General features: G+C 40.4%; 1 protein-coding gene across 3 annotated transcripts in view; it reads left to right on the top strand.

The window, feature by feature from the left end:
* The window catches only part of COL26A1 (collagen type XXVI alpha 1 chain), a 2134825-nt gene that overhangs the window by 2061819 nt on the left and 47470 nt on the right, over positions 1-25536 (top strand). For all 3 annotated transcript variants that reach the window (XM_044054034.1, XM_044054035.1, XM_044054032.1), the window contains one exon: positions 548-632. In XM_044054034.1, the coding sequence (XP_043909969.1) occupies positions 548-632 (85 nt within the window). The remainder of the gene's footprint in view (positions 1-547; positions 633-25536) is intronic.

The raw sequence follows: 25536 nt of genomic DNA, 5'->3' as shown, positions 1-25536 counted from the left end.
TGGCTTCTAACACCTGGGACTCCATAACACAGCACACTGTTCATATGCTGGGTGTATGTATTACTCTGCTAACCAGGGTTTACAATTGAAATAAACGTCGAGTACAAGTTTACTTACTTGGTTTGGACATTTTTTACGGATTTTCGAATTTGGTGTGCAGATCCCTGGCTCCTTCTTGTGTAGCAGTTGGTTTTGTCTTCTTTTTGATCGTTGAGCAGGGTTTACAATTGCTTGACTAATTACAAAATCCTTAATTCTCAGACATTTAATGCAAGATACTAGATGCTGCTACAGTAAAGGCAATCTGTTTCCAGTTGTTTTAACCATTGAAGGTAGCAATCTGATGACAAAGATACTGACAAAAATATCTACATTTTGTTTCCTGTGGCTATGCAGGTACAACTATTTAATGATATACTATTAACTTTCATATAGACCTGGAAAAGTTAAAGAAACGTATAAGCTCAACACATTCACATTTAGCCTGAGAGTCATGAAAATATTTTTCATAAATAATCGGGGTTTTTTTGTCTGTTTTTCTTAACAGGGAGAAGGTGTGCAGCAATTGCGAGAAGCCCTGAAGATATTAGCTGAGCGGGTTTTAATTCTGGAACATATGATAGGAATACATGGTGAGTAAGGGAAGGAAGCATATAGACTCCAGCTTGCCTCGGTTACTGGTAATCTAATTATCACTAAGATGGGGCTGTGGATAAATTGTGAAATCTTGAAGAAAGTCTGTGATAGAGCTGTTGAACAGAGGGAGACTGAACTGACTTATACAATAGCACTTCTGATAAATTTATAACATAATCCAAGAACTTTCATGCTGAATGATTTGAGGTGTAACTGGAACTCAGATATGACTTTCTACTCAAATGGTGACTTGCATTACATGTCAATCTTTAGTCAGCAAAATTATTTTGATTTCTCCTTGAATTTCAAGATGAATTATTCATCCAGCATTCAGGTACAGATCCTGTAATGTGAATGTATAATGAGAACTATGACCCACAAGAAAAGTGCACTTTGTTTTGTATGAAGTATAGCAAAAAAAAAAAAATCAGGTCTTTGAATGTGGGAGCATTGTATTATATAGTTGTACCTGTGCGGCCACAGGAAACAAAATGTAGGTAGTTTTTCTAATGTTTGGTAACAGCTCTGTCAAACTGGTAGGTATAGGGTAGAACACATGATGATGCTGTTATAAATGAAGTCAGGTTTAACATGTGCATAATAACACATACATACACACCAAACAAAGGAATAATGGACAAACTGGAAAAAAAAACGAAGTTGGAAAAATTTCTAAAACATCATTGTCAACAAAAATGTAATGTGATCTTTTCAAAATAAACACTTTAGTCTTTTGCAGGTACTGTCTCCTAAGAGTGCTTTAGCTGTTGTGCAGCTATACTTTGACTTTTGCAAATGCAGTTTTATAACACGAGGCATATATCTGTCAGCAGTATATTTTAGTGTTGTATGCGGAAAAAAAGATAACTTACAATAAAGACGTTAACATGGGAACATACCTCTCAATAGTCCAGATTTTCATAGAATGTCCAAATATTTGCTTCAGATTTTTGGTCTGTTCCTCATAAAATGTGTGCTTTTTTCCTAAAATCACTTACAGTTGAAGTCACTAAGTAATGACATACATTTGTGTTTCATGCTTCATATGTTTCAGAAAATGCATGGTGACACAAATCTGTACCTTTTTCTGGGCATTTTGTTAGGCTTTGTCCAGATTTCATACTCTGACGTTGAGAGGTATGCATGAGAAATCTTTCAGTACTGCAGTGAACTTCTAATGAGCTTTACTATCTGAGCTTGGGTTTTTTCCTACCCTCCACTTGCACTACAAGTCTGAGCAAAATCACATTACCATACTCTGAGTTGTCATTGTAAAATGCATTTGTTCCTTATTGGCTTACCTGATTAACAATGGAAAAATTGTTCCTTATGGGCCTACCTGATTAACAAAAGAAAGTATAACTGATGGTTTACTGCTGTACAGACAGTTTGTTCCATTTTATTTAAGCAGAAAAATAGTGTATGCATTATATTGCTTAACAAAAGACTTTTTAAAAGGAGGTATTCAAATAAGGTTACCTAATTCTTTTTCACAAATTGTTTGCCTGCTATCTGGGGCGCCTCTTCACCTTCTCTTTTATCCCAAGGCTATAATTTACAGATGATTCTTCAGCTACAAGGCAGACTTACATCTTCTGACTTAAGTGAGCCTCAGTGCCAGGGGCAGCACATTCACCAGGTAATTAGTAATTAATCTGAGACCGTATCAGCACAATGCAGCTAAGGGTGTGATAACCTTTCCTGGTGTTAATTGCAACTCATAGGTGTCCTTTTTTTTTCTTCTTTTGAAAGATGGTAATTTTCATAAATATGCATATCATATTTATTCATATGTTAAGTACTAATTTGCTTTTGGAATTAACTTTTTTTCAATAGTTCAGTGTATCTCTAGCTAACAATATATGCATTTGTTAAATGTGTACACTTAGACTGAAATGTACATTTTCTCTTTACTGAATCAGTTTTACATTTCAATGAAACTCTATAGACAGTTCTGATTTTAATTGATTGATTGATTGATTTATAGGAATATAGGATCATAGGAGGTTAACTAGGCTAACAGCTCTAGAGCCTTTTTAAGCCTAACCATTCGTGCCCCAGTTTTCCCATTTATCAGTGCCCACGAACTAGAATGGCTTTTGAATTTACTGATTTCCTTTTCTAAACGGCATCTTCTGCATTGCTCTAGAATAATTAGTTTGCTGAGTTGTGATGTTGTTATATGGTACACCAGCCTTTTAGCCGAAAGCTCCATTGTTTTGCTTTATGTGAGATCTGCCTTAACCTGTAAGCTGCAAAGTGTATGTATTAACACAACATTTGTTTGCAATATAACTTACTGTTTGTATAACATTTGTTTTTACATATATACTCAATTTAAGTAGAAGAGATAATACTGGATGCACTATTTCCATAGTATATGTTTTCTGTATTTAGAAAACAGTATTTATTCGTTAGTTGCTTGTTTTTGCCAGATGGCTTGGTTCATGGCTGAAAAAGGATTTTGTGACCAGCCCACTTACCTGATTAAGTAACTGCAAAGATTGGACAAATTGCATGTACTCTGCAAGGGGGTGTAGATGATGAGGTGGTGCCCTAGATGGGCTATATTAATGACTCTTTCAGTGGCATCTGTATCAGCAATGTTAGCAAGTGTAAATCATGTATTTGAGATGCACATAATTCTGGAAAATAAGTGAGGTGGGGGAATTAATGGCCACCCACCAGGATAAAGAGATGTTGAAGATCAGTCAGAATTCAAAGTCAGAGGGAAAAGGGCAGTTGAATGTTGGGATGCACTGTCAAGGGCTCATTTACAGTTAATATTCTGCCGTGGTGGTACGGCGGTAGCGTTGTTAACTCACAGCAAGAGGTTCTCCCGTTCGATTCTCGGCTTGGCTTGGGAGTGCCTTCTGTGTGGAGTCTGCATGTCCTCCCCACGGTTGGGTAGCGTTCGAAAGACATGTGTGTGTAAATGGGCGTGCCTTCATTGAAAGTTGGGCATCGAGCTGGCACCTCGATGTTTTGTAAAAGTCTACTGCCAATCATTAGCGGACCGGAGTTCCGCTGTGGCGACCTCTTACCAGGAAAAAGCAGAGACACAAAAAAAAAATTGTCAGTATAGCAGTAAAGCACTTAAGATTTATGCCTCAAAGCTCTTAGCCCACCCCTCCCATTTCATTTACAGCTGTGATGTTTTCTCTGTAGAGTTTGCATGTTCTTCACGTGTTTACATGGATATTTTCTCAGGTCTTCAGCTACTTTCCACATCACAAAACATAGGGACAGTTTAGCAGCAACAGTTCAGATGTATGAATGCGTGTGTGTGTGTGTGTGTGTGTGTGTGTGTGTGTGTGTGTGTGTGTGTGTGTGTGTGTGTGTGTCTGTGCGAGCACCATACATCCTGCAGTTAATTCATGTCCCATAACTAGCTGGTTCCTACCTTGTCGCCATACTATCACAGAGAATCCAAGGCAGAGTATGAACCATTTATACCTAGACAGCACACGCCCTTGAAGGAGACTTCCTGATTCCATGATGGCAAACAGGTTTTGGCTTGGGGAGAGTTTCTGGAAACTTAGTTGTCATAATTCTTCCTAAATGTAGTATGGCTGTGTCTCTGTCTAATATGTACCAATAATTTATTCCAGAGATGCAGTAAACATTCTGAAATTATTCTATTCAAGCAGTGGGTTCTATTTTGTTTGTTGGAGATTTGGATCCTTTGCACAGGTCTTTGAGGAGCAGTTCATTTTTGTGGATGTGAAGGAGATTGGGTAAAGTAATGTCCTTCATGATATGAAAGGGCAGACACAGGTCACCATGCAGGAGTCACCCGAGTACAGGTGTAGAGTTTTGAGTCTGTCTTGGTAGTTTAAGATGTTCAGACTTGTATTTTTTTTTCTTTTTGTGAGGAGCTTCTGAGGTCTTTCTAGTTGCATGAAGTATTTAGATGCATACTAAAAGGGGTGTTTCATTCTGTAATTGTCCTGATGAAGTCTTTGTACTGAAGAATGATAAGTTCTTTAGGCAGAGATGAGATATTTTTAGATAGAAGTTGGACTGTACAAAAGGATTTCCTCAGCACTATTATGACTTGATGATCAGAAGACAAGGAGTTGTTCACAAAAGTGCAATGATCTCTAATAACTGAATCATCTAGAGAGGGTTTTAGCCTATACTGTATGCATCAGAAAAGTTGCATTTGCCAAATGTGATGGTACTGCACTTTTTTTGCATTTAGTATGCTGTCATTACCTTCACACCAGGGATGTGTGAGCATACCTCTCAGGTCTCTAGATTTTTGCCTCATATTTTTGGTCTGTTCCTTGTAAAATCTATAGTTTTCTGGCAAATCACTGTGGACTGAAGCCACTAAATAATGCAATATATTTGAGTTTCAGAGATCATATCCTTCAGAAAATGCATGCAAACACATATTGTGTTATTCTAACAACTTTCTAAGTTTATAAAAGCAATATTTAAAACCTGTCCCTATTTTTGGGCCTTTGTCCCCATTATTTTAGGCTTTGTCCGGATTTCTTGCACTAATAGGTTGAGAGGTACATATATCAGGCTTAGTTTTTTCTGTGGCATCACAATATGACATGTCGAGTGGCCTACAACACCAACTTAGCCAAAGGTCTGGATTTGTAAGCTGAAGACTGAAGAACTAATTACCAAACATGAAGGGGTCACAGCACGGAGTCCCAAGATACACCTCAACCAGTAGTTACTTTTTTGTTTTCTGAGGTGACTCCTACTACTGTAACTGTGTGTGTTCTGACAGACAGACATTTTGTCTGGGTATTGTTTAGCTCTTTCAGCTTATTTACAGTGCCAACACTGGTGATAGTCTCAAAGGCACAGGACAGATCTGGGTATGCTGTGTGGAGTGCGTAGTCTCCATCCACTGCTCTTTGACCTTTTCAAAGAAGTTAACTAAATTTAGTAGGCATGGCCACATGACCTAAACTTGACAAAGCCTTATTGATATGTATCCAGGGCAAAAAGGTTTAGATGATGGTATTTAAGAAGTCTAATTTGATGCATTCCATTGACTATATATTAGGATTCTTAAGCTTATGTGTCTGTGGTAAATCCACCAGTATGTAAACACATCACAATGACCATTTTCCAACTTCAATAACCTAGCCTATGAAGAGGACTAAGTAAAAAAAAAGTTTAAGATAGGCCTAGACAGGGCATGTTTTTGACACAGTTTATTAGGCATTCAGCTACAGTGTTAAAGCCCAATAATGTGGTACTTTGGCCTTGGAGATGGCAACCAAGACTTACTCTGTGGTGATCACAGGAGAGGGCAGGGACTCAGGAATCAGGGGAACTTCAGTAACAATGGCTGATGTGAAGTTAGCCATTAAATACATCTGCTAGTATGTTCACTATAGCCTTAAGACTGGAATGGGTACTGTCATTATGGAGTAGTGCAGAGCATTGTTGGGTAGTAGATTATTAGTTTTCTAATGTAGTTAAAGAAGGTTTTGCGGTTATATTTAGTATCAGCTTTTATTTTCAATACATGTTTAGCTCTGACTTTGTTGATGGTGTTTTTGCTAATTATTTGGACAAAATTTTCACTACAGAGTATGTTGCAAAATGCTATGGACATTTAGTATTTTTTATTGAAGCTTGTTAGTATAGTGATTTATTTTTGAATTTCCCATTATACTTGGTCTAAGCTCTTTAGTAGACATGAGTATAATCTAGAGATATAGATAACCACTGAATCTATATGCAGTTATAAATGTGTTTAAGAAGTGGGAGTGCCTCAAGATGCGATAACTTTTATTAGGACTTGTGGCATTCACTACAGCAACCTTAACATGGTCAGCTTTTGGTATTTCTGTGGATTTTCTAGGTCTGTTTGCAGGTCAGTAGACTATCTTTACCTAAAAAAAGGTACCATGGTGGCAACAGAGGCTTTGACCAGTATGTAGCAGCCATGGTACAAAAGATGCAGACCATGCCATGTGAAGCAAGTAGGCCCATCAATCACCTCATCCCAAAATGACACATGGTGGTCCCCCCCCCCCCCCACGACACCAGTTATTTAGCCAATTGATAAAGCCATTTATCTTTTCCTTGAAGCAGGGTGTCATTCTGGGGGAAGATAAAAGTCCATTTAGGACCAGAGCCTTAACTGCATTAGACAAATATGTTTCAGGTTGCATCATGTCTCTCTGAATGTCACTTTGAGTTGAGTACCCCAAGTCATTTAAATTGACATGGGCCACTACCAGGTTAGTCATATTTACCTGGTTTAAGGAACTCAAGAACCCCTTAACATTACAGATCCTGGTCCCAGAAAGACAGCTGTCATCCTATTCTTTTCCAGCCTGGTAAATGCAGAATCCACATGTGTAATGATGGATTTATCAATTATTAGAACATAGCCATTTTTTGTGCAATGTAATGGAAGTGTAAGGTCTGTAACCTGCAGCTCTGCAACTCCCTGAAATGTGTGACTTTTTATGTGTTATACATGAGGGAGAGGTGGTGATGTTATTAGTTATTCTTGCTGGGGGTGTAAGTGGGATAAAGCCCGGACTACAGTACATGTAACCTAAGTTCAGTTAGCAGCTTGATTACTTGAGGTGAGAGAGAGAGAGGATGGGCATGCCTGTCCTGGGGGAGGGAGCATGCTGGAAATTTCTGTGAGCCCTGGCCGAGGGTGGAGCTCAGAGCTGGTCACTGGGTTGGTAAGTGGAAGGATAGAGAAAGTGTGACCACCCTCTGGGCTGGGAATAGGAGCATATGCTTAAGGACATTCCTCTTTGCAACCAGCTCTAATGCACTGATAACATTAGCAGACTGAGGTGCTGAGGAGAAGGGAATTAGGGTTTTACAAAAATCCCTGTAGGCTGCAGTAGGATGGCTCCCTGCTTAATCCCTATTCCACTCTTGGAAACTGTTGCCTGGCACCCTGTGTTGACCCATACTTGGTTCTGGATGCCTTGTGTGACTTCTCTCAATAGGAAGACCTTCCTGATGAGGTTAAGACTGAGTAGACACCAGGGTTCAGAGAACCAAGAAATATAGTGACCAGGATGAGTCACTGGGGAGCTTGGAGTCAGTGGCAACAGGCAAAAAACTGATTTGCTATTTGTTTTTCAATGAGGCTTTCTTTTTCTGATTCTTGGAGACTTGGGGAGTTATTTCATAAGAACCTCAGCACATGAAGGTTTGATACATTTGTTGAAAGGTGTGGGTGGAGGAGTGACCCCCACCAACAAGATGATTTGGTGAACATATTTACACCCCTCTCAAATCTTATAATGTTAATCTAGAATTAGATTATTGTTGGTGAGAATGGAGCAGTTTTTGCACTGTGCAGTAATATCAGATGCTTAGAAGGCTGAGAACAGATGGGCAAAAGTGAACTGAACTTCCATATTGACCAAATAACTTGATTAGTCAAGTTAATGGCAGTTTGCAGATATGTCTTATAGAAGCCATCTGATAATTATAATTAAATGTGCAAAAGAGAGTAACAGTTATAAGTGCACAATAGGATCCCTAACAAGTGATGGGAGAAAATCAAAACATCCAATAAGATAAATACTAGCACTGGTACTATAATAACTGAACCAATAAGTAAAGTGTTTCTACAGTAATTATACAGCATTAGGGGAAGTAAGTGAAAGAGTGGTGCACTTGACATTTCTGCCAGGCACAGTATTAATATTTTTGGGGAAACGTGACAGTAAGAGTGCTGCTTTGGTAAAGAATTTTAAGTCTGTATGCTGCCTTTATATATCAAGATTATGAAGGTTTCTGAGTGCACTGTTCCATGAGATGTAGAAGATAAATGATTCTATTGAGCATAAACATGGAACTTCGAATTATTCCACTGTGCCTAAACATGGAACTTTGAAGTGTCACTAGTGGCCCAGAACTTTAGGAATATTGACTAAACTGTAATAAAAAGATCACACTTACTATAGAAAGGTGCATCTGATCATTATAGATTGTTTGAAAGGCAAGGAGGAAATGTGGTGCACTAAAATACGTGACTAACCTTCGGAAGAAAGGCATTTTGAAAGTGTTCTCCTTGAGAAAGACTATGTTGTGGAGTGAGGGGATTGATGATTGAACTGAAAGTCCATCGGTGACAGACAGATGGATGGGTATTTGGATCCCACAGCTGTCACCATTGTAAAAGTCCCAGGTCAAGTCAGTAACAGACAGGGGGATTGAATCCCATCACTGCCAACCATTGTGATACCACTGTGATGTCCAGTGGGTATGGGCTGTGGTCCTTGTTTCTACTCCACTGCCCACAAATAAATTACCATTATCTAAAATGTCAAATTTTATGGCCACTAAAGGTATGGTCTCTAAACAGAATAAAGTATAAAAAATGCACATATATAAATTGTTAACAAATCACAGAGTGTAGCTTGGCCTTGAGTATGCAAGAGATATGTGTTGTTGCCCTGGGTATGAACCTACAGAATCCTCACCAAGAGTAGGCTTCCTACTGAACACCTACTAAGCAGAGTCTTTCACCCAGTGCCTCAGATCCCATTGTGACTACTTTTACTGGGTTTCACTGCCCACACTAACTATGCTTTGAATTAACTGTTACATTCTCATACACACTGAGGGCTAATAATATTCATCTGCACTAGAGTGCCTTGTCTTGGCCTAGCATAATAAACTCTCACCAGCCCAGGTTACCTGACTGAGGAACTCTTGGATACTGTTTCAGTCTTGTTAATAAGCCAAATAGTAATAAGTACAACCAGTAATGAGTATCAGAGCAGTCTGGCCAATTATAGATGGCTGCAAGCAGTTTGTCACATTTAGCAATAATAAGTAAACTGATGGCAGCCACAAGCTTTTTAGAAGTAAATATGCACAGATATTTTACTTATGAAGCAATGAGTTAATCAGTACATATAACAGCTAAATATAAGCAGAAAAATGAATTTGTGCAGAAAAAACCCAGAATAATCTCTGAGCAAATGCATAGCAACAAAAAGAAAAACATCTGCCTCCAACTATTATTTCCTATCTTTCTAAATTAAAACAAATGCTATAATATAAAATAGTCTGACAGAATTTTCACAACACATCACATGCAAAGATGTAAGTGCAGGAACAGCTCACAGGTCTGTACATCACAAGTTACAGAGTAGTTCTCTTTTGACTCTTCTCTGTTACTGTTCATTCAGTTGTTTGGCTTATATATTTTCAATACAGAAACCACAAAGGCACTTAGTCTCACATCAACCTGGTAAATAATTTGTTTTGCTAGCCATCCCATTAACAGAATTTTCAAATTGCTGTTTTACAGCCTTTAGCTTCCTCGCTTATGAACAGACAAATTTAGATAGAGAAATGTATACAAGGAGATGTAGATATAGCTATACATGTCATAAGCAGTTTACATTAATAACTGACCATATTCCATTAGAGATGATGTCCAGGATTCAGTAAACTTTGTGTAGGCTTCGCACAAAGCCTACATGGAGTTTACATGTGTATGCGGTGATGAGCGGTGCGCAGCAGTGTGCAATGTATATTAATTCCAAGCACTGTGTTTAGGAGAGCTTTCACCAGGAAACTGTATAAGTGAACATGGATAGCATTCCTGGTGAAATCAGAGCACTGACGATCTGCAGTTTTGCACTGAATGCCACAGTGATCCGCAAGGCTTCACAGATAGCACTCAATCTCTTAGTGCAAGACATCTGGACAAAAGTCAACATAATTGGGGGACAATGACCCAGAAATAGAGACATTTGACATTTTTGCCCTATAGAAATGTACTAGAATAACCAGGGGTTTGTGTTAAGATACATGTTCTGAAGGATTTGAAGTATGAAACTTAAATGTATCTAATATTGAGTCACATCAGTCCTGAGATCATCCCAGTGATATGGCAGAAAGACACAAATTTGATAAGGAACACATCTGGATATTTTGTGCAAATCTGGACAGTGGAGAGGTATGATATGTATATGGTCCAAACACAGTACAGGACAGTATATCCATAGAGCAGAGTATTGTGATATCCCATTCCTGTAATTCTGTACTGAAACTGTATAAATGATCTATAATGGTACATGGACTGCCATGTAAAATAAATACTCAAGGGAACTGTGTTTATTGAATAGGGACACACAGATGTATTGTAGGAATGCACACAGGGAAAGAGGACAGGTGAAACAACCTAATGTACAGCAGATGAGGGCATTTCAATGGAAGATGGTTGTAGCATCAACACCAACCACATATCTATATGGTACAGTAGGGACTGCACAGTGAAAATGTATATTAAGTCACTCTTACACAAGGTGATATTGCAATGGAGATAATGTCTATGTGAGATAAGCATCCTTATATGAATAATGCAGAGGACTTCTGTGAGGGATCTAACACAACTGGGGTAGAGTGCATATTGTGAAGCTGTGCAAACTGATATGCCTAAATATTAGTGTAATCTCAGCAGGGGTCTCCAAGTTGGACACAGGCAAAAGCTCATGGGCAACGTTAAAAGAACCAACCACAATCATGGACAATATCAGAGTAATGCCACCTCATCACATGTGATTTAGAGTTATCAGAGATGATTCTGCACAAACACACTTGTACAGCTATTATGATAATGTACACACTCTATAAGGTAATCATGCACACTGTCCTAGTATTGTAACATCTGCTGGAGGTGTTAGGAGGGACACTGCTATAACTGTATGTGACATTATGAGCAATACAGGCTAGTTGACTGGTGGAATGGCAGATATATATGTCACAATTCACACTGTCACAAATAATATCCATGCCACTAATGTTGTCAAACACCTATGTATGTAGTGTGTGCATCACCAGAACAGGTAGCACACATGCATCTGGTGTAACAACTTGAGTGGTGTTTGGCACCATCAGACAGTTATGTTTATGCCACAAAAAGAATACCTAGGTATTGCCAATAATCTGTGTAACAGCTCACTGTGCCAAAGGTGGTACACTTCAGTTACACATCAGCGGAAGATGTGTAGGTAGGTACATGAAGAAGGGTGCATTGTACTCAGTTATTGGTGTGATGAAGGCTGGGGAATATGGAGGTATTATGGCCTCTGATGTAGATGTCCTTTACGTCCTTAGTACTTGTGTTATGTACAGTGGAGTAGTCAGTACTGTGGCAGCATGCTGGTGGATGGTCCACTTACCATCTACCCCCAGGGCACAGTTCACATACCTATTGGTCTGATTATAGGTCATGATGTCCACATTATACTTGTGTTGTGTGTTTGTTTTCATGACTTAAGAAATCCCCCATGTTTTCTTGTCATTGCATGTGTTGTCATGGCTGTGGCAGCAATCTTTGGTATTTGTTGATACTGTCTGTATTATACTAATATCACAGTTGGAGTCAATGCTTGCCCATGGTCTGTAGTCTGTCAAGCAGCTGTTTGGACATGTATGTCATCTGTGATGTCCATCACTTAAATAATGGACAGGAAAGGGCCTAGCGAACATCTCTGATGTACAGACCTGATCACTGGACCTGAGATATAGGTCACTTCACACATTTTAACATAGTGAGATGCCACATATGTGATAAACTGGTCTTACCCACTTGGTGATATAGCTGTTTATGGCTATATCTGACAGTGTTGATTGAATATCTCAGTGTAGATTTGTGTCACATGTCTTGACCTGGTCAAGTTCCACAAGATGATTGTGTTGTCATCATGCATGCCCTTGATGACCTCTTTGAGGACATCTATCAGATGTAACAGACGATGTAGCATTAACAGCTTACACAGCTCTGTTGCACACAGCCGGGATATTACTAGTGTCCATTTAGAAAAGGTCCATGATGACATATTGGTATACTTCACAGTGGAGGATAGTCACAATGTGTCTATACATGCATGCATCAGGTGCTGTCCTCCCGAACTCACATGGATGCATGTTGATGTACACCCTTTTATGGGAACATAGCCCATGTGGAGGGTATGTTGAAATGTGTATCCAACTATATCAGAAAGGTGTATGTGCTGAGTCATGCCTTAGGCAATCTGTGATGATGTCACAGCCCATTGATTCTGTGTGATAGGCCTGCATGAAGGTAAAACAGTGCATACTGTCTATCATGATCTGGTCTAGGGTTGTGACACAATCCCCCATGCAGGTATCATTGAGAAACTCTCCCATCTAGGGATTAACTCTTATATCACTATATGGGTAACCAGTTGGCTCACCACCAGAACATATACTATGAAAGCTGGTGAAATAACCTGTGTCAGTAGAGCTGTCACCAGTGGCGTACCCCAGGGATCTGTGATTGGCCTTTTACTGTTTGGACTCTATTCTTGACAGTTCAAGCTAAAGTATATGGCCTTTGGCTTACCATGTTTGCTGATTCTTGCATATTCGGTGCAATCAAGTCCACCAATAATGACATACGACAGGAGGAGCTAACACAGACAAATGATTGGTGAAAGAGCCACACGATCGACAGATAAATGCAGAAATGTGTCTTGATGTTGTCCTTCCGAAAAACAGAATTACATGCTAATTACAACATTGACAACAGTCCTGTTATGCTGAAACCCAGTGATGCAAACACTGGGGACACATGTAGATAGCAATATGAACTTTGACCACCAAGTGTCTACACTGGTATTGAAAGCCTATGCTGTGCACATCATAAGCCACACTATCATATTCAGATTGTAGAATTGCATGACAGCACTGTACTTGAACCTCATCAGAACACTAATAGAGTATAATGGTCTCTTTTGCATGTACCTCACCAGACACATGCAGCAGTTGGAGAGACCACAGGGCTTTCTCATCAAGAAAACACAGGGCCTATAAACCATGCCATGATGTATGTGGATAGACTGCAATGTATGTCCCTGTGATCTGTATTGTATAGAATGAGGTGACTTCTGCCTGGCCTCCAAGCCAGTCTCTGACCCTGCCCTGGTGGAAATAGTGCATATCCAGAAATTAGATATTGCTGATTACATCAGTAGTGTCTGTTGAGGAGAATACAGTAATAACAGTGTCCCACATGCTGTTGTAAAAGGCTCTCTGTAATGTCCAGCAAGAGTGCACATGCACACACACACACACACACACACACACACACTCACACACAGTTGACTGCATTGAGAATACAGCCTCTCCCTATCTAAGTACACAGACTATAGACCTCTGTATGTAAGACAAGCACCACAGATCAAGTCTGACTTGGAGTGTCTCAGACAACACTTTATAACTGATGACAGCAGCAGTGTCTGTTGAAGAGAATATGGCAGTACCAGTGTCCCACATGCTGGTGTAAAGGCTCTCTGTAATGTCAAGCAAAAGTACACACACACACACACACACACACACACACACACACACACACACACACACAGACAGGTAGGGGTTCTATTCTCACTGCAGTCAACTATCTAAGTACACAAACTACAAACCACTGTATTTACGGCAAAGGCTACAGCTCAAGACTGACTTGGAGAGTTTTGGACAACACTTTACAGCTGATGACATCAGCAGTGTCTGTTGAGAAGAATATGGTAATAACAGTGTCCCACATGCTGGTTTAAAATAGTCTCTGTAATGTCAACAAAGAGCACAAATATGCGCACACACACACACACACACACACACACACACACAGATGACTGCAGTGAGAATATAATCCCTAACTAAGTACACAGACTACAGAACTCAGTACTTTACACAAGCACCACAGCATAAGTCTGACTCCTACAAAACTGCACTTCAACTTATAGTGGATAACATCAGCAGGCCATGTTGGAGAGAAGATGTTGGGAGGCCTGCATGAAATGGATGTGTAGGCATGTGCAAGTATCAAAACACTGTCAATCCATAGCATTCCACCAGTAACTGTAAGATAGAACCTTCTTTTCTTCTGTCTAAACACACACACACACACACACACACACACACACACACACACACACACTTGACTGCAATGAGAACAGAACCACTACCTAAGTACACAGACTAAAAAACTCAGAACTTTATACAAGTGCCATGGCACAAGTCTGACATTTACAAGACTGAAGGTCAACTTATTGTGGATGACATCAGCGGGCCATGTTGGAGAGAAGATGTTGGAAGGCTAGCATAGGTTCATAGGAGGTTAGTAGCCTAATGGACCTAGGGTGGTTACAAACCTAAATGGGTAAAAACATAAGTACCCTTATTGAGCATGGTTAGATGGTCATTGTTAGAGCAATTTTGTGAGGAACACTGACTGGCCTTGTCCATGAGGGACATAGGTGCCACCCCAGGGGTGAATTTATAATCACCCATCCAGTTGTCAAAGTTGTGCTTGAATAGGGCATTCTGGAGCACTGCTTCACACACAGTAGGAGCCTATTACAGAAGAGTGTTAATCACTGGCAGATATTGGTCTCCCCAGCATGTTCTGTTTATGTCACAGGCTAGGTTGAGATCCCTGGAGCAAGTTATTATTGTCCTCTTTGATTTAGAAATATCCAGCATTTCCAGTAAGGCAGGGAATGAGACTGCTCTGTAGGCCAGGCATAGGTCACCTAGCCTGCATGATACTGAGTACACTGGCAGGTCTTTGTCTTTCCATGTCTGTCTTTTTTGGGGGCCCTGGATTTCTTCCAGTCACAAACCTCTGTGTTTTCTCCAGTTGCTGCAGGTGTCTGGTGAGGTACAGCCAGATGGGATCATTGTACTCAATTGGTGGTCTGATAAGAGGAGAGTACAGCAAAGCTATGACATAATGGGTCTTGGATGAGATGGCCTTATTTATGAGGTGCACAATGTAGAACCTGTGTCTTACCACTGTGGACACACAATGATTGAAATGCAGATTGCTATCAACATGTGTTCCCAAATCTCATAACACTGTGTTTGAGCTTAGAGGGATGCTATGTATATCATAACTGGCAGGAGTACTTCATTGCCAAAGGGGACAATGAGACATTGTTTTCTTTAAGGTTCAGTCCATGAGTTTGGCATTAATCATTTGTCTGTGTCAGCCCTTTCTGTAATTTGTTACTATCCTTGGGAGACTATAGATGACTGCATCAAGTTAAGTCATCTGCAGACTTGGTAAACCAGAGGCTATCTACCTTTGCTTGGGCTTCAGAGGAATAGTTTCCAAATAGTTGAGGGCCCAGCACAGATCCTTGTGGTATTCCCCTGGTAAGTGGTCTAGTGGTGGAGGTGCAGTCCCCAACTTTGACAGTGTGTGTTCTGTCAGTGAGCTAGTTGGCTATCCATCTAGTAATGTATGGGTTAATTCCCAGATGGGAGATTTTTTTCTATAATACATAAATGGGGAATAAATGGAGATAATGTCAAAGGCCTTGAATAACTCATCATAGCTGGTATGTCCTGTTATCCCTCATCCAGGTTTTTGGGGTCAGTATCAAAGAAGTCCACTAGGTTTAACAAGGAACACCTACCCTTTACAAAACCAGCATGGGTCAGGTGAAGTGTGTTGAAGGTCACCTATATCCCTGTGGATAAGATCCATGCTGATTCCTTCTCTAGCCTTGCAGATAAGGTTTTTTAGGCTTATGGGTCAGTAGTTCTTGTTCTGCGTGTTACTAGATTGATGTGCAATGCATGTCACACATTTGTTATTAATTTCTGTAGTGTAGGTGATATATGTATGGAAAAAGTACCAAGACACCAGGGTTACAGTGCTTCTGAGAAGGCCAACACATGGCTGTATAGGTGTTCATTGTGCCTCTGTCTAATAGTGAGTAATCCCTGTGCTCTGCCTCCATGTCTCTGGATTTGACATAGCTTTGTATGTCACCTCGAAGTAGGCTGTATGCAACTGAGTAGAGCTGCAGTGTGTCTGACAATAGAGCACCCTATACAAGAGTATCAAGTGTGTTATTCAGCGTTACCTTCTCCTCCTGGTTTGGAGTACATGAGACAGTTGTAACATTGCCTCAAAGAAACCATTGACTGACCTTTGGACATGCTTTAAGATGGACCAATAGAGGACAGGGAGAGTATAAGGAGAATATGGTGTTTAAATTGAGAAGACTTAGTGGAGCCAGGAATAGTTTAAATGTACAAAGAGTTTTAAGAGAGGAAGATGAAGGAGTTTGGAATTGACCCAAAATGGCCAATAAAACTACAGTTTCAAGTCACAGGCTGCTCACAGAAAAGTGGAAAAAGCAAGATTTTTAAGTATCAACAAGTTATAACAGTGCAGTAAATGACCAAATAAGTGCAAACAGGAAATTCAGTAAACAGCTCCAGGTTGTGCTCTAAATACAGTTACTAATGCAGAAATCAAGTTTAACAAGCCAGAAAATGCTCAAAATAGGCTATGCAGAAAACAAATAAAAAGTGGCTCCTTTCTTCTCAGGTTTTAGAGGAAGATGAAGGAGTTTGGAATTGACCCAAAATGTCCAATAAGGCAGGCAGGCTGCTCAATGTTTTCTGCCACTGATCAACAAAAATGGCCTCCAAGAAACTTACAAACAGTTCAAGAACAGCAAGCCTGTAACTGAACTTTTTAAATCTCAAAAAGTGGGAAAAAGCAAGATTTTTTTTTTTTTTCATCAACAAGTTATAACAGACAGATAAAATGCAAGTTTTGAGAAAAAAACAATTTTAAAAATAAGTGCAAACAGGAAATTCAGTAAACAGCTCTATGTGACATATTGTTAGCTAAGGCCTTCAGTTTGTTATGTTTCCACATGTAATTTCATGTCACAGACAGGAAAAGTACAGTAAACAGCAGTAATACATAATAAAATGTACTTTTCCATAGTGCGGCAAGCAGCGGGTTTGCACGATGGTTGGCAAAGTGTTTGCACATGCAAGTTTCACATTTCCAATACTATTCCTGTTTGCGTGTAGTTAAACCATGCGCAAATGCCAACCACATTGTTAAAGTCTTGAGAGTTAGTACTGAGTCTATGAAACACACCTGCTGCTTAATTGCCTCTGTGGCAGTAGGTATAAATGCATTGACACATTTCTTTTTGACCCCAGATGATACTGGGTTAAAATCCAGGTGTATATAATACTTTTAAATACTTTTAAATAAACATTGATAATGCAATGACATCCATTCTTTATGGTACATGTCCTACTGTGTGTTGACATAGAGCAGAGGGGTTGTGGCATTGCGCATAGATAACCACAGCATTTTGCCTCCACTCACCATCACTGCACATTGGTGCAAGATGCACACCTCTGCACAAACATGGGGTGCAAAAAGTGAAGGGATCCATTGCTTTTTCTGATACTTATGTGTGTTGTGTGTGATTCTGTTTTTTGACCAAATTAAAGGTGTTAAAATGGGGTAGATAGGAAAGGGATGACATGGGGAGCAAGCAGGAGGAAGAGCAAAGGGAAAGCAGTGCAGGAATGTGCAGGAGGGAGGGAGGAAAGAACCATATCAATCCATTTCTTTAACAATGTAAACTGAAAATATGTGCAAAATATTAATTTGGACTGTCACCTCCAGAAAGAGGGGTGACCACAACACAATCATGTTGTATGGCCAATTGGACTGAATCAAGTGTGTCAAGAAGATGTGTGTGAAATGGAGAACTATGTATGGGTCGATTATTTTTTGTGGGACATTTGCCCATTTATTTTTTATTTGAGAGAGAGAGAGAGAGAGAGAGGAATGTTGGGGAAGGGACTTAGATATGTCTGGGTCAGGTAAGTTTGGTAGGTGAGGAAGCAATTGCAAACATACAAGACAAACAAGACAAGAAACAGGGATTGTGGTGGACACATGTTTGGGGACACCATGATTGGAGTGAGGGAGGAAACAACCCAGACCCATGCCCGTCAAGCTTGGAGACCGTGAGAAGTGAGTCCTCGCCCACTGGATTGTCATCACTGTTACCTTATTCTGTTGGTGGCTAGAGTGCTTGAGGTCTCCTCCTCCTCCTATGGGACATGATGGAGAGCAGCTTCTCTGTCAGGCATAGGTTTGCACCAGTGGTTTGGTGCATGACCCTACGCACCATCCCTAGAAACTCACTGCAGATGATTCACCACCTCTGCCACTGCTCTTGGGGGTACCACCTGACCAGCCTCTGGGGCAGGAATACCTGATAGCACAGTTAGTGCAGGGGCAGCAGAGGCAGTGCTGCCAGGTTGGCTTCCAGATGTGCAGGGCATCAGTAGTGGAGATGGGGCAGGCTGAGGGGCTGGCCTGTCTCACTGTGCTGTTGGAACATTTAGTGATGGAGTACTCATGGATGGCATGGACACATTTTAGCAACACAAAAGTAAAAAAAGTAAAATTTTAAAAATATATATTTTTAAAAATAAAAATAAAGAAAATAAAAAAGAGATAAAGGACAGGGTGAGAGAAAAAGATATACAATTAGCACCATCATATGTGACATATAATGCATTAATACAATTATATAACTCTTTTATCTTACATTTTGCATTGAAGTATACCTCCTAGCAGATGCACACTATACTACAGATTGCTGCAAGTAATCTTTGAATTGTGTATATATTGCTCATATGAATGTTCCAGTTATACAGATTACAGTTTACAGCAGGGCATTTGTGCCACTGATATAGAGTTTTTAATTTAATGTAAATATTATTGAAGAAATAACCGTATTGTATAGTTGTGAATTGTGGTATTTGAACCCACAACCTCTCACTAAAGTCTAATATTGGACTCTTACAAGTGGTTTGTGCTGCATACTAATGCACACATCCTTGCATTTACAGTTGGGATATGCATGCTCAATTTGATACAACTATAAAATACCAAAAAAACTATCTTTAACTTGTAATGCCACAATAACACCTCTCTTCTGCTGCATACATACCTCTTGCTTCCCTCAGTCTCTTAGTCAAACTTCATGGGCCTGATCATTGAACTCACAATCCCTGACAGCTGGGGAAAGAACAGAAGACCATTATGCATACCAGTCTCGCCTATATTACGTTTTCTAAGTCTTACACGTCCTCTCTTTAGTTAATACTAACACAGCTGTGGGATGTTCACAGTCCTAAATTCCTCCAAACAACAGATGAAAGTATCCCTTTTTCTCCTCTGTGGGTCATTAAAATGATGCCTACATTGCTGTCCAGTGTGCATGATACCAGTGGCACTGGATACAGACTATTCCATGCCTCAGACTTGTAGTGGGAGCCAGAATAGTCCCCCTGCAGAAGCCTTTGGTTGTGGTGCTTTACCAGGAGTCCAGTAAATATCCTGGACACTTCATCTTTGTGCCCTAAACCTGGCAACCTCCCCACTAACACCAGCCATGTATGCCAGCACACCTAGAGCAATGGAGACTGATGCTTTCCCACCAATTCCAGTTATTGCATTTACTGGGAGTATGCATACCCAAGCAATGCATTTGCATGATGGTAAGCAGAGAGCAGCAGTGCCAAGCAGTGAAGAATTAAATAATTGCAATTAGAAGGTTAGTCTGACACTTGGCATTAGTTTCAGGGGTGTCTATTGATGTAGTCTGAAAATATTTATTGGAAATTGGAAGGTAACTGTTAGGTGAGTTAGGTTTCATGACATGTACTGGGGGCATACATGTAATGACTTGACACATTTGTTTTTCCTTTTATACACTGAGAAAATTAATTTTTTTTACACTGTGAGATTCAAACCTAGGCATAAAGGACCAAACATTTTCTTCCACAGTGTTGATTTTCCATTTTTGCCTCATAAGTGCTGCTCAGACATAGTCAGGAATCCTACATAAATACCAGTGACAGTATGAACTGTTATACATGCATGTGTGTGACCTGACAAGGTCATTGGATACACAAATGAAAGCAACAAAGATGCTGGAAACCACTATAAGGAATGTCCGTTTATTTTGCAAGTTTAAAACTTTTGCCAACAGGCTTCTTCAGGCAACAATCAATATATAACCTAAAATCATTTATAAAGGCTAATAAAAATCACATGATCAAATTCAATTATTTAATTAATTACACTTGTTCATGCAAATATTTAAGGACTGGTTTTAAAGTGAAAGCATCATTTAAACCAGGTGATATATGTGTTTCATAGATTCATAGGTAGGTACTAGGCTATTGGCCCTAGGGCCTATATAAGCCTAGCCAAAAAGGTATCCTCTCTTTCGCCACCCAAGAAAATAATTTTCCTGTGTCACTGTCGATCAGAGCCACAGAAGTGATCCCTCTCAATATCCTATGCATCTCTTCATTCTCTGTTAATAACTTAATATCACCACCACGCAATGGTATATAAATTACTTTTAAAATCATTAATTTAAAACTGTGAGTACCCCATTTTTCTAGAACATGTTTCTATAAATTATTAGTTGTAACCTTACACCTTATATCTGAAAGATGGTCAACTATCCTTTCTTTAAATTTCCTATTTGTCATACCTATGTAGTAACCATCACATGATTTACATTTGGCCATATAAACAATATTCTGTATATTACAATTCCCATAAGCCTGTAATCTAAATGCCAGTCCTGTAACAGGCTGTTTAATTTTTTTGTGTGTATATATGTATTTACAATATATACAGTTATTACATTTAAAGGTACCCTGTTTATTACTTATAGCATTAAAATAATGTTTGGGTTGTTCCTTATAGCAGAAAGTTTAAGTGTGGTGCACTTAATAAAGAAAAGGGGGATCATGTGATTTTTATTAGCCTTTATAAATGGTTTTAGGTTTTATATTGATTGTTGCCTGAAGAAGCCTGTTGGCAAATGTTTTAAACTTGAAAAATAAATGGACTTCCCTTATAGTGGTTTCCAGCATCTTTGTTGCTTTCATTTTTATACTTTTGGAGGTTCTGGATGTATGGATATTTCACTGCTGTTTTGCTTTTCAAGGTTATTGGATATACAGCCAGTTGTGCATGTGTCTTAGGCAAATGTGAGGTTCATACAAGTCCAGATGGCAGAATTATACTTACTGATATATACTACACTACTGTCTCATCCCTCATACATTCAATTAATATCAGCTCGACTATCTAAAGTGTTATAAGTGAGACTGAATATAATGAGAAGTGGAACAACAGTAAAAGTGCATGGAAAATCCTGTATTAGAACCCAGGACCATGTGTATGGAAATCCTACCCGTACACCTGTTGCCACAAGAAAGTTGAAATACCACTTGTCTATGTTTCAGTTTGTTGCTATAAACTGTACTATCACAACAGTAAAACAAAGGTTGCACATCCTGTACTAGAACCCAGTACCATCTGTACTCCAGCCCTACACTTACACCTGCTGCAACAGGACTAGTTACATGTCATTCCATAATGATAGGATCATAGGAGGTTACTAGGCTAATGGCCCTGGGGCCCTTACAAGCCTAGCCAAGAGTTTATCCCCAAAAACAAACCTTGGTCAGCACCTGTCACCCCTGTCAATGAGGGACGCAAGTAGAAACCCTGGGAAAAATTTGTGATTTCCCATCCACTCATCATGGTTGCGCTTGAAGAGGGTCGGCGAGGTATGGGAAGCCTATTCCAGAGATGGGACAGCCTCTGGGAGACAAACCTGTCTCTCCAGCAGGTTTTGTTGATGTTGCATATTAGATTTAGGCCTTTCAAGTGGGTAATGCGCAAGGAGTTAGACTTATGGATATGGAGCATCTCTAGTAGGGCAGGGTCCAGTATTGCCTTGTAGGTGAGACGCAGATCATCTCTGAGCAATCTGTATGATACCTAGTAGAGTGATAGTGATTTGAGCTTGTCCACATAAGACGGGTGTTGGAGGCCATGGATTCTCTTTGTGATATATTTCTGTGGCATTTCCAGTTTCCAGTTAGTGCAGGTGTTTGGAGAGGTACATACCAAATGGGGTATTATGCTCAGTTATTGGCTTAATGAGAGAGGAGTACAGAGAAGTAATAACCTCCTTTTTTCTGGATGCAGTCCCTTTACTTATGAGATGAATAAAGTAAAAGGCTTTTCTGACCACTGCCACTACATGATGGTCGAATGTGAGATTGTTGTCAACCTGAGTAACCAGGTCTCTCACCACAGGTCGTGTGCTGAGGTGGTTGCTGTTGAAGTGGTAATTAATACGGGCCATGTTTTTGCAGAATGGTATGATAATACATTTTTTCCATGTCTTTGGCACCAGTCATTTGTTGCTGAGAGACCCTCTTGCAGTATGTTAACCTCACTTGGGGAGTCAGTGACAGCATCCAACTTGCAGTCATCCACAACTTTGGTCAGCAACAGGCCTTTTGTCTTTGCCTGGACCTCTAAGAAGTGGATGCCAAACAGTCAAGGTCCCAGGACAGTACCCTTAGGAACACCACTAGTGACAGGTCTGCTGTTGGAGGTGGAGGCATCTATTTTGACCTTGTGGGTCCTATTGGTGAACTATTTGGCCACCCACCTAATGACAGAGAGATTTATGCCAAGTTGTGTTAGCTTTTCGATGATGCCTGAGCAGGGGATTGTTTCAAAGGCCTTGGCCAAGTCAAGGTAAGCTGTATGTACTGACTTTCCCTCATCCAGGGCCTTGGTGACAGTCTCAAAGAAGTCAACCAGGTTCATCAGGTAAGATCTGCCTTTGACGAATCTGAACTGGCTGGGGTCAAGTGCTTGGAGATTGCTTATGTCCTTGTTTATGAGATCCATAATAATGTGCTCCATGGCTTTACATATTAGGCTTGTCAAGCTAATGGGGCGATAGTTTCTAGAGTCAGTAGTGGCACCACCTTTGTTCAAGGGGATTACAATGGCAGCTCTGCGCTCTGCTGGAATGAAGCCTGTACTTAGGCTGTGGTTGAATAGGGTGCTCAAGAGCAAAGCTAGTTCTTGCTTGAGATGGTGCAGAGTATAGCCTGGGATACTATCAGGTCTCATAGAAGCTGTGTTTTTTGCCTTGGATATGCCCTTTAGCACCTGATCTATGGAGATGTGAGGTGGAGAACAATTATCGGGGATGTCGAATGGGCCTTTGGGGAGATAGGGAGTGAAATTTGCACCAGTCAACAGGATCAGTGTAAGTGGTATCATTAGGTACTAATTCAGAACAAACCTGGGCTTTGCTGTGGAGGTTCCTGGTGTGAATGAAGGAGGCTTTGTGGTTTCCCTTTGTTTTGGAGGCTAGTTTCAATTCATATGGCTTTGGAGGTTTTCACTAGTGATTTAATTTGTTTGCTGTGGCTGAGGAGGGAGTTTTTCCATTTTGGAATTTGTTCCTTTTTACCCCTGGACAACAGTTTCTTCCTTTTGTTGTAAAGCCTGTTGACAGAGGTTGTCCACCAGACAGGTTTGTGTTTACTTGAGGAGCAGGTTTTAGTTATTTTGGGTAGAGCTGAGTCCATGCAGTTGTACAGGTGCTTGCATACTGCACTGGTGTACTGTTCAGCATAGTTGTCTGCATCCTCTGAGGGGGCCGGTGGTGTGAAGCTATTGATAACCTCCCCTAGGAGGTTATAGTCCGCTTTTGAGAAGTTTTTTAGTCTGGTTACAGCTTGGAGGGGGTTTGGGTGGGATACAAACTTCAAATGACACAGACCGATGATCTGATCTAACCAGGGAAGAAATACTATGGGTGTGGTGCAGCTGTCACTCATGTTGATCAGAACCAAGTCCAGAATGTTATCTCCCCTTGTGGGGGATGAGACGAGCTGGTCTAGTGCATTAGAAATGATGAAGTCAAGAAACCATTGGGTGAGTGCATTAGTGCAGGAATAGTTCACCCAGTCTATGGTGGGGTAGTTGAAGTTACCAAGGATCAGGATGATAGGGGGTACCTTGATGGAGTCAAGTAGGTCCAAGTAGGAGGAGTGGGTGTCCTGATTCATGGAGGGGGTCTATATCTAGCTATAACTTGGATGGATGTCTTGCCAACTGTCAGTTGCACCCGGAGTAATTCCAGTGCATCATGCTGGCAAACCAGTCTGGTGGTGTGCCTGTCCTTAATGAAAATAGAGACTCCATTACCCTTAGTCTTCCCAACCTCATTTTAGGGTCAGAATGTGTGGAATGAGGTATAGCCTGGTAAGGCAGGGGTGCACTCCGTAGCCCTGAACCAAGTTTCCCTGACCGCACAGACATCGGCATCTTCCAGTGCAAGGAGAGCATCCAGTGAGTGCATTTTCAGATTGACTACTAGCATTAAGCAGCATGACCTTCAATTTTCTTTTTGACAGATCTTTTATGTTGCAATTTTTTCTTTGAGACATAGCCTAAAAAGGCACAATGAGGGAGGCAAGAGCCTTGGCCATGATTCGGAAGCCCGGGAAGGGGGGGGGTGACAGGTAGAGGCCATCTCTGGCAAAGCATTGAGGCCTGTCATCCACTTCATCCCAGGCAGACGGATACTGGATCCCCTTGGAAAGACACCAGAAACTAAGCCAGTTGGTGAAGTCAATTATTTTTTGTTGGTATTGTGGTATCATTCTTGGTAAAGGTAGGATGCTGCTTAGGGCCAGGGTCATACCTGGCTAGGACACATACTCAGAGCTCAATCATGTCTCTCTTCATATAGTCCAGGCAGGTACATGTCAAGTCACTTGCTAATCATTCTTAAGTTCTCTGTGTTAACTGCTGTGCAATGCTGCTTAGCAGGTTTGCATGTACCTCATAGAATTAATTGAATGTATCTGGTTTCTATTTTTGGCTGTCTGGATCCTATATGCAGACATTCTGTCTACTTCCTGGGTGGTCCAGTTTCTAGTTTGCGTACTGCCACACTTCACGCAAACGAGATAAACACAGCCAAACCTGACATTCATTTCCTCCATTCCTGTTTTGTGCTAAGCACCGCATCACGCAAATACTGCCCCCCAAAAAAGTAAATAAATAAAACATTTAAAAAACAAGATAGAAAAGGAAAAGAAAGAAAAAAGGGACAAGTAGTTGAAATGAGGAAAATCAGTCTAAGTCATGCACACTAGAAAATGTTGGTTCACATTAGATATGTCTACATACATCTGGATTTG

Source organism: Protopterus annectens, chromosome 13.part0 (genome assembly GCF_019279795.1).
Source record: "Protopterus annectens isolate FY-2018-M chromosome 13.part0, PAN1.0, whole genome shotgun sequence".
NCBI lineage: Eukaryota > Metazoa > Chordata > Ceratodontiformes > Protopteridae > Protopterus > Protopterus annectens.
The sequence above is the reverse complement of the archived record's forward strand: the minus strand, read 5'-3'. Positions and strand labels throughout refer to the sequence as shown.